At 52.3% G+C, this 10,088-nt stretch overlaps 1 protein-coding gene across 1 annotated transcript; it reads left to right on the top strand.

Moving 5' to 3' along the window:
• Positions 1-122: 122 nt before the first annotated feature.
• Positions 123-4,898, top strand: LOC103019937 (tubulin gamma-1 chain). Its single transcript, XM_007177699.2, has 11 exons — positions 123-280; positions 599-711; positions 916-1,083; positions 1,953-2,021; positions 2,306-2,385; positions 2,810-2,936; positions 3,160-3,246; positions 3,360-3,509; positions 3,926-4,078; positions 4,162-4,323; positions 4,502-4,898. The coding sequence occupies exons 1-11, from the start codon at positions 232-234 to the stop codon at positions 4,697-4,699; spliced, it is 1,356 nt and encodes a 451-aa protein (XP_007177761.1). The 5' UTR covers positions 123-231; the 3' UTR covers positions 4,700-4,898.
• Positions 4,899-10,088: the final 5,190 nt, after the last annotated feature.

Here is a 10,088-nt window from a genome sequence, read left to right as displayed (position 1 = left end):
GCTGCGTCAAAGTACGTCCCCCGGCGCCCCTATCAAGAGCCGCGCACGCGCAGTCTGCAAGACTGAAACCAAGTGATTAAGGAAGTGCCGTCGGCAGAACTCAGTTCTCATTGGAGCGAAGAATGTTCGTGGGCGGAGCGAGTTGTTTGGCGCCTGCGTCGTCCGGCTAGCGGGCTAGCGAGCCGCGGCTTGGCTGGCGGGAGCGGCTGCAACGCAGGTTCCTGAGGAGCGATGCCGAGGGAGATCATCACCCTACAATTGGGCCAGTGCGGCAATCAGAGTGAGCGAACCTCCGGCCCCTCCACTAGCCAGGTTTCTTAGGTTCTATGGGATCTCGCTGTGGGATCCTGGACTCCATCGGCCCTTCCCAGAATCGTAGTTCTCCGAAAGGCAGGACATGCCTGACCCAGTGTCCAGTTGCCCAACCCCGAGGGGCCGTCCCCTGCCCAGTCGCTGACATACAGCCCTTTCCTCTGACACGGGAGACTCCCGAAGCTTGACTTCCTATCCCTGGACCCAGGCGCTCAGTCCCCGCTCCTAGCTGGAACCTGCCCAGACCTAGATATCCTCTTTCTCTCCCTCCCGTCCCTCCCCTCAGTTGGGTTCGAGTTCTGGAAACAGCTGTGCGCCGAGCATGGTATCAGCCCCGAGGGCATCGTGGAGGAGTTCGCCACCGAAGGCACTGACCGCAAGGACGTCTTTTTCTACCAGGTGCCCCCAGCGACATGGCCAGGGCCAGTAGTGGCCCAGGGGGCCTGAAGGGCAGGGCAGTGGCTTGGTACTGGGAACCCGCTGGGCAGAGGAGCCAGGGCGGCTGGCTTGAAGAGGGAGGGCAGGCAGGAGCCAGAGTTGCGAGGACTGGAGGACTGGGTGGGCCCGAGCTTATTGGGCCCGATCCTGGACTTCCCTTGACAGGCAGACGATGAGCACTACATCCCCAGGGCGGTGCTGCTGGACCTGGAGCCGCGGGTGATCCATTCCATCCTCAATTCCCCCTACGCCAAGCTCTACAACCCAGAGAACATCTACCTGTCAGAGCATGGAGGAGGAGCTGGCAACAACTGGGCCAGCGGATTCTCCCAGGTCATTTGCTGTTCCCGGGCAGAACAACTCCATTCCCGTGTGGGGACAGGCCCTATGACTTCCTAGAGAGAGATGAACCAGATGGAGGATGTGTGACTGTAGAGAGAGAGAGACATGACTGAGGGGAGTTCTAAGCCAACTATGTAATATTGTTAAGAGACTGTACTAGCTAGTGCTGTGTGTCAGGCCATACTAAGTGCTTTACATATATTAACTTATTTAAACCTCCCAACAACCCTATAGGTAGGTACTACAGGTCCACAGGCTCTGTGGGTTTCCAGAATTTAAAAAAAAACTCTGAAACCAAAAGACGATTTATAACTACTCATTTAGCAGCAAAACCAAATCTCAATGGAGACAAGTTATTTTATAGTTTCTTTGCAACTTATTGTCACTACTCATAACTTTCATTGCAGAAATATTAATGTATTTGATTAGCACCCCTCAGACCCCCACTGGCATTTTACTTGGCATGTATTGTACATTCTATATTGCCTTCCTAGATCTGAAATACTTGAATTCCAAAACATAACTGGCCCCAAGAATTTTAGATAAGGAACTGTGGACCTGTATTAGTACCTTCATTATACAGATGAGTAGACTGAGGTATAGAGAGATGAAGTAACCTGCCCAGAGTCACCCAGCCAACTAGAACTAGAGCTAATATAGGAACCCAGGCAGTCTGGATGTAAAGGGCCTGCTCGTAACCACTAGGCTGTACTACCTCTCAGTGCAAATAAAAAGCAGGACCACTGTGCTCCAAAAAAGGACTCTTAGGTGCTATAAGGAGAATCGAGGGTGGCTATTCTGAGGTCAGAGTCCTTGTCCCTTAGTCCTGTCCCACTCTGACACCCCCCATGTCTGTACAGGGAGAGAAGATCCACGAGGACATTTTTGACATCATAGACCGGGAGGCAGATGGCAGTGACAGTCTAGAGGTGAGTGTCTCAGGAATGCTGGTGGGAGCCAACATGGGGAAGGCTCAGCAACACCCTTTAGAAGCCACCTGTTAGGTACGAGACCCTCCCATGTACCCTTTGCATTGGTCAGAAGCCACAGGGCCTTGCTGGAAACAAGGCAGAATCTCCTAAGCTGCATATGTGTCGGGGGGAGGGAAGTGGAGGAGAGGGCCTGGGAAGATAGGAGTCCAAGAAATGAGATGGGTCCAGTTTGAAATCTTGCCACTAGATACGTAGACACTGTCGGCCCCTTCCCCATGCAGGGCTTCGTGCTATGTCACTCCATCGCTGGGGGAACAGGCTCTGGCCTGGGCTCCTACCTGTTAGAACGGCTCAACGACAGGTAAGTCTGTGTTTTGAGGGGCTGGGAGGATTTGGTTTCCCAGGTGACTGGGAGGCCCTCCAGATAAACCTTCCTATTTGCTGGAGCAGGAAAGGGCCCTTCTATTCTCTCCTGTATTGAGGAAAGACAAGGTACAATGACCAAGAACCCAATCACACTCCCAGTGGTTGGAAGTGGAGTCTAGCATCTCAGCCTTAGATTAAAATTCAAGCAGTATGGCCGATTTGGAGTTAGAATCCTAGGTCCTAAGATGTCTCTCTACCCTTCCCCACTTTTGGGTTACAGACTTCCAAAAGTCAAGTCTCCCTTCTCTGCTGTCCTGTGACCCCACCCCAATTTCCCCACCCTGACAGTCATTGGAAGCCCCAGGTTTACCAAGCCTCCCGTCTGTTGCCCTTGACCATCCTCTCTCAAACGCCGCTAGGTACCCCAAAAAGTTGGTGCAGACATACTCGGTGTTTCCCAACCAGGACGAGATGAGCGATGTGGTGGTCCAGCCCTACAACTCACTGCTCACGCTCAAGAGGCTGACCCAGAACGCAGACTGTGTGGTGAGGCCTGGATTCTCCCTTCTCCACTCCCAACCTTCCTATTTTATCATTTTCATGCGTTTTTAAAAATCCATTTGGAACCTTCCTGTGCCCCAGTCCTGTTCAAGTCCCTTTTGGATGGGTCTTTCTGACCCCAAGGAAATTAAGCTTCAGAGCCCAGAATCAGGCAGAGCTCCTGTCCTTTCTGTCCCCATAAATCGGTCACCCTCTTCTGTCCCCCCAGGTGGTGCTGGACAACACAGCCCTGAACCGGATCGCCACAGACCGCCTGCACATCCAGAACCCATCCTTCTCTCAGATCAACCAGCTGGTGAGCCCTCACTCCTAGACTCCTTTGGACTGGAACCCCGCCTTGCCGGAGTGCCATCTGGGGAAGGGAGGCCTCCCAGGACAAGGCCCTTGACACAGCACCCCTGTCCCCAGGTGTCCACCATCATGTCGGCCAGCACCACCACCCTGCGCTACCCCGGCTACATGAACAACGACCTCATCGGCCTCATCGCCTCGCTCATTCCCACACCACGGCTCCACTTCCTCATGACTGGCTACACACCCCTCACCACGGACCAGTCGGTAAGAGCAGCCCTCAGGCCCAGCAGGCCCTGCCTAGCCTTTCTCTTTTCCCTGCTGCACCCGGAGCTGCCCCGTGCAGCCCCCAGAGGCCCTGCGCTCAGGGACTGGCACAGGCTGGGCGACTTCCTGGCTGACTTGCTCTCCTCTTCCCTCTGCCTGTGGCTCCCTGCAGGGCCCGGGCTGTACGGGGTCTGCTGATGCTCCTGCACAAGGGCGTGAGCTTGCTGAGCTCGGGAGGGCTGAGATCCCCGGTCCCACAGCAGAGGCTCAGGGTGGACCTGAATCTAAGGACACTCCCCAGAGAGGCCAAACTACCCCGAGTCTGATGGGGACGTGTGTTGCCTACTGCTCTCTGTCCGTGCGTGTCTCGACTGTGCCCTGAGTGCTGGCCTGCCCTGTGGCCACTCTCCCCTCAGGTGGCCAGCGTGAGGAAGACCACGGTCCTGGACGTCATGAGGAGGCTGCTGCAGCCCAAGAACGTGATGGTGTCCACGGGCCGGGATCGCCAGACCAACCACTGCTACATCGCCATCCTCAACATCATCCAGGGGGAGGTGGACCCCACCCAGGTAGGTGAGGCCCCTTCGTTCTACCCCCAGAGCCCACAGGGGTAGAGGAGAGGCTACCACCACCACTCCTGTGCCCACCCCAGGTCCATAAGAGCCTGCAGAGGATCCGGGAACGGAAGTTGGCCAACTTCATCCCCTGGGGCCCAGCCAGCATCCAGGTGGCCCTGTCCAGGAAGTCGCCCTACCTGCCTTCTGCCCACAGGGTCAGCGGGCTCATGATGGCCAACCACACCAGCATCTCCTCGGTGAGTCTCACAGTTGGCACGTAATTATTGTCCTGGTTGTGCCTCATCTCTCTGCACCCCTGCTGCCCCTGCTTCTGGCTTTTTTACTGTGGAGGTAGCCCAGCCTTGGTTCCCTGGCTCTCTGGGCCATGTTGTTCCTTGAAGTTCTTTGTGACCTCTGCTTTCTGCACACCCCAAGCTCTTCGAGCGGACCTGTCGCCAGTATGACAAGCTGCGGAAGCGGGAGGCCTTCCTGGAGCAGTTCCGCAAGGAGGACATCTTCAAGGAGAACTTTGACGAGCTGGACACGTCCAGGGAGATTGTGCAGCAGCTCATCGATGAGTATCATGCAGCCACGCGGCCAGACTACATCTCCTGGGGCACCCAGGAGCAGTGAGTCCTCAGGATGGGGACCCTCATCTGCCTTACTGGTTGGCCCAGGCCCCACCTGCCTGACCACCCCCTCAGAGCACAGATCAGGGACCTCGCACCTCTTTCTTATAAACGCACACACGTCTACTCTCTGTTGGCCAGGAGACACATGTACTTCTCTTTTGAGACTATTTATGTTTAATAAAGCACTGGCTATAAATCAAGTCACTGGTCTCTTTGAAGCCTTGGAGAACTGGGGGAGGGGGATGCCTATTCTTTCTCCATCATTCTGACAGGGTCTTCCTCTACTTCCTACACCTTCAACTCTAAGCAAACGGCCTCCCCTAGCTTTTCCTCCTCCCGCCCAGTATTGGAGAACATGGATGAGGTTGACCCACCTGAGACGTTCCTTTCCAGGGCAAAAAGGTCCACAAATACTGCCTTGCTCTCTGTCTGACACTCCACGTCCCAGTTCCCTCCCACCCCTCCCTGTATGGTGACCATTCCGTCAGGTTCACATTCCCACATCAGAGTGTTCTGTTGGTCATCACAGCAGCAGGCCTGTGGCCACCACCCTCACCCCCAAGCCCTGGACAAGCAATAGAGTCAGCCCAAGTGCCTTTAATCTTTCTGCAGGCAGAGCGGTGACAGAAAGCCAGTCCGGGAGAGCCCTGGTCAGGCAGCTGGAGTCTAGGACAATCAAATCAGGAGACCAAATCCAAATCCTAGACTGTAAGCAGGGCCAAAATGGGCCCATATCTGGGGCACCATAATTGTGTTCTCAGGTGGTCTCCAGTTATTTCAAAGGCCAGAGCCTTCCACTTGTGGTGCAAGATTGCAGGGAAGTAGTCAATACACAGTGGCCTAAATCTTCAGGATCAAAAGGGCAAAGGATTGGGGCTGGCCGGGCTCAGCAAGCAGATGAAGCACCAGCCCAAGAAAGTTCCTGCAACTCTCTATGGAGGCTGAAGAGTACACAGGAGCTTTGGGTGAACTAAGACTTTTTTCCTTCTTGCTCCCTGTTAGCCTGGGGACACACTTTTCCTTCCATGAACCAATTTATCTTTTATAAAGCTCTGGATGTGAACAAAGTGAGCAACATACAGGCCAGACCTTCATGAACAAAGGGGGACACAGGACTGATGCGCAGAGAATGCACAGTCACAAGCCAGGCCCTGGGCTGCCTCAGGGGTGGCAGGGAGGCCACAAGCCTGTCACCACCACCGTCAAAGCACGAGCCTGTCACTTTTGGTTGCCAGGGTCTGTAGGTGGCTGACTCGAGAGAGCCAAACTGGTTGGTGTCAGCCAGCTTCCTCCCTTCATCCAGTAGGGAGGAAGAGGACTTCAGGGAAAACCTATGGGCACCGTGTCCCTTCTCAGCTCTACCTGTGACCCCTGCACCACTGGGTACCTTGCCTGGCTCCTGTTCCTGCCCCTGATGACCAGCCTTTCATCACTTGGGGCATCTGTACGAGTGGCTGGTGCTGAGTAGGGGATCATGAGCTGGCAGATGGGGTGAGGCTGCTATATGTGAATAGCAGCTGGTCCCCCTCCAGGCCACAAGCCATCCCAGGGCCCTCCTTTGCAAGACCTAGTTAAAGAGTGTGGAGCCCAGCAGGAGGGAACACCTAGGTAGTCCGGAGTAAAGTTGTGTGTGGATATTACTACAGTCACCAACCCAGAGGGGTGAATACCATCCCTGGGAGGGAGAACTGGACTTAACAAAGATGCCTCCTTTTTCGGACCGCTGAGCGTCTAAGCGCAGACAAACACCTCAATGCCAGCTTCAGAGCCAGGCCCCTCCCCCAAGGCTATTTCCAGATCACGCATCACCCCACACCAGCGCAGCCCCTCCCTGTTCTTGGCCAGCAGCACACCCCAAAGTATGTCAACCAGAGGGCAGCGAGGAGGCCAGGTGGAAAGGGAGGGAGGCCTCTGGGAATCAGGGCAGCAGGTGGTGCTGGTGGTGAAAAACCCCTGCAGTCTGAGAGCCTGCCAGCCACAGAAGTAACAGTGAGACGAGGGCTGCTGCACAAGAGCTGGAGAGAGCAGAATGCCCAAGCCCGGAACAGGAACCTCTCTTGACTAAACAAATCAGAGAAAATGAGCCATTTAAAGGTAATGTTCCTAGAACACTCCAGTGTGATGTGACCCCAGGGACACTCAAACGTGCATGAGACAGAGATCTAGCAGCAGGAAGCACTTTAAAAATAGAGTGGTATAAACCAATCTGAAATTTCAGGATTGTAATCTTGGAAAGTGTGTGGAGATGAAGGCAAGAGGTAATGAGCACAAGGGTAGGGGGCTCAGGGTGAGCACAGCCGCTGCACCGAGTTGGTGAATCGTCTAGCAAGCCTTATCCATGGTCTCCACCGGACACAAGTATTCTAGAAATCCCTGGAAATGGGCACTCTGCAGTGGACAGTCAGAGTGCCCAGACTGTATGTTAAAATCCAGCATACAGTCCCCCCTCCAGCAATGCCCGCCCCTCTACCACTTGCTCCCTTTCCAGTCCCACTTGAGGATCTGAAGCAGGTAAGGGGCTGCCCTAGAAAAGTCACAGGAACATTTAACTTGACATTCTGATTTACTAATCCATCATGTATAAGTTTAAATTAAATTCCCTAGGGCCTGATCACTAAGTGTGAATTGGTAAAACGGAGTTCCTTGCAAAGCTGCAGGCCCCATCAATCAGGGTCTAACACCCCCATGAGACCCAGTTGGAAACACCATCTGCATATCTGTGGCATTGCTATAGTGGTAACCTTGGCCATGGAATCCAGAGGTAGGCAGTTCTTCTAGATAACCCTCAACCCTCAAATCCAGTGGTACTGAATTATCACCTGGGTGACCAACTCATCCTGGTTTTAGTACTGAATGTCTTGAGTCCCAAGAACCCCCTCAGATTCGGTTTTAAAACTAAAATTCCCATACTCCCTCATTCCTGGGAAAACCAGGACAGTTGGTCACCCTAAATTAAAGAACACCATAGAGAATGATTGGAAAATCTCAAGGCAGTACAAGTGAGTGATCAGGGCTGAATTAAGGCCAAGTAGACATCAGTTCATTTGTTCACTAATTAAGCAAGCATTTATTAAAAATAGAGACCAAGTTGCCCATTAAGCTTCACAATGGACCCTACCTAAGGGGGTTTCCAATTTTATTGGGAGTGGGTAATATAACATATAATGTAATTTATATTATGTATTTATAAAATATTAATAATATTTTTGCCTGTGATCATATATTGTTTTTCTCAATTAAATGTCTCAAACTATGTTGTCCAATTTTAAGTGCTATATGTAAAATATAACACAAAATAATTTTGGAATCATTATTGAGCATTTCATATACACTAAGCACTGTTCTAAGCACTTTACATATATGAGCTCATTTAATTTTGACAACAACCATATAGATAGGTACTGTTTTAGCCCAGTTTTTACAAACAAGGAAAGTGAAGCTCAGGGTCACACGGCTAGTAAGTAGTCTTTCCCCACCTGGAAAGAAAAGACTTAGGAGGAGATGTGGTAACTGCCAAATATATGATGGGCTGTCAGCTGCAAGAGGGAGGGGACTCATTCTGTGACACTCCAGGGAGCAGGATGAGGACCAGTGGAGGGAACTATGGGGGGGCGGGGGCAGGGTCCAGCTCTGCAGCAGGAAGAACTTCCCCATGATCAATACTGTCTACCAGGTGCAATGAGTGGCCACATGGACCGTGAGTCCCCCTCCACTGAACTCGGTCAAGCAGACTCTGCATGACGACTTGCCTGGAATGGACGGATCCCAGGAGACGGATGAAGTGACCTTTTTTTTTTTCGCAGCATGCGGGATCTTTGTTCCCCGACCAGGGATCGAACCCGTGCTCCCTGCAGCGGAAGCGCAGAGTCCTAACCGCTGGACCACCAGGGAATTCCCAGATGAGGTGACCTTTAATGTGCCTTCCAGCCTTAAGGACTGTTAGGAATTTCTTGAAAACCACTTTCTTTTATAGCAAAGCTTATTCATTTTCAAAACAAATATGTTAAGGGCTTACCACGTGCCTGAACTTTTCTGGGAATTGGGGATACCTAAATGAATAAACTAAGGTGCTGAATCTCAAAAAAGTCATAGCCCAAGACATCTACACAGAAAGTGACAGTCAAGGTGGTAAGCAAATATCAGCAGGATCACAACAGTGTGTGCTCAATAAATATTTGTTGAGGATTTCCCTGGTGGCGCAGTGGTTAAGAATCCTCCTGCCAATGCAGGGGACACGGGTTCAAGCCCTGGTCCAGGAAGATCTCACATGCCGTGGAGCAACTAAGCCCGTGCGCCACAACTACTGAGACTGTGCTCTAGAGCCCACGAGCCACAGCTACTGAAGCCCGCGTGCCGCAATTATTGAACTCCATGTGCCTAGAGCCCGTGCTCCACAACAAGAGAAGCCACTGCAATGAGAAGCCCACACACCACAACGAAGAGTAGCCCCCGCTCGCCGCAACCAGAGAAAGCCCGTGCGCAGCAATGAAGACCCAACGCAGCCAAAAATAAATAAATAAATAATTTTTTTTAAAAAAAGGAGCTAAAAAAATATATATAATTTGTTGCATATTTGCAAGAACGAAAGGCTGTGAGAGGCCAGTGTGGGAGTCACAGAGAGGAACAATCATTTGACAGGGTCTTGAATTCTGAGGGAAAGCTTTCCAAGTGGAGATGTACAAGAGGGTAGGAGGGCTGGCATGTGCAAAGGCCCAGGCTGGGCAGGGGAGTGCGAGTTGCAGCTCACCTCTCTTCTGAAGCTCAACCACTCCCTTCCCATCAGTGGCTGCGAAGGGAAGCTCACACCAGGCAAATGAGGCCCCCAGGGGCTGAGGGGAGACCAAAGGCAGAGAAAGGGGGTTGTGGCCCAACCCAGGTATGATAGTAGGCTTCACAGAGAGAAACCAGCAGGGCCTTGTATGCCGGGGAGCAGTTAACGCACTGACATCCAGAGGGAAGAGCATGGTAGGCACAGGGAAGAGCACCTGAGAGAGGAGGGAGGCCCCAAAACAGGACAGGGTTCTGGAAGCTGCAGAGGCTCAGAGGTGCATTTGGGGGAGCAACAGGAGACCAGGTCAGGGACATATTCCAAGACCAGACAGGTCATGTAGGGCCTTTTATGCCATGTAGAGTTTGGACTTTATTCTCGGAGCAAAGGGGAACCCCTGAAGGCCACCTGGGAAGCTCCAGTCACCAGCCTGCCCTTTCTGGACTTTTCCTCCCAAATGACCCCCACGCCCCCTCCTGCTTTCTTTGTTTCTTTTTTTTTTACTCTTCCATTATGGTTTATTACAGGATATTGAATATAGTTCCCTGTCTTATACAGTAGGACCTTGTTGTTTATCTATTTTATATATAGTAGTTTGTATCTGCTAATACTGAACTCCTAA

This window comes from Balaenoptera acutorostrata, chromosome 20 (assembly GCF_949987535.1).
Source record: "Balaenoptera acutorostrata chromosome 20, mBalAcu1.1, whole genome shotgun sequence".
Taxonomy (NCBI): Eukaryota; Metazoa; Chordata; class Mammalia; order Artiodactyla; family Balaenopteridae; genus Balaenoptera; species Balaenoptera acutorostrata.
This window is presented reverse-complemented; position numbering and strand designations above follow the sequence as displayed.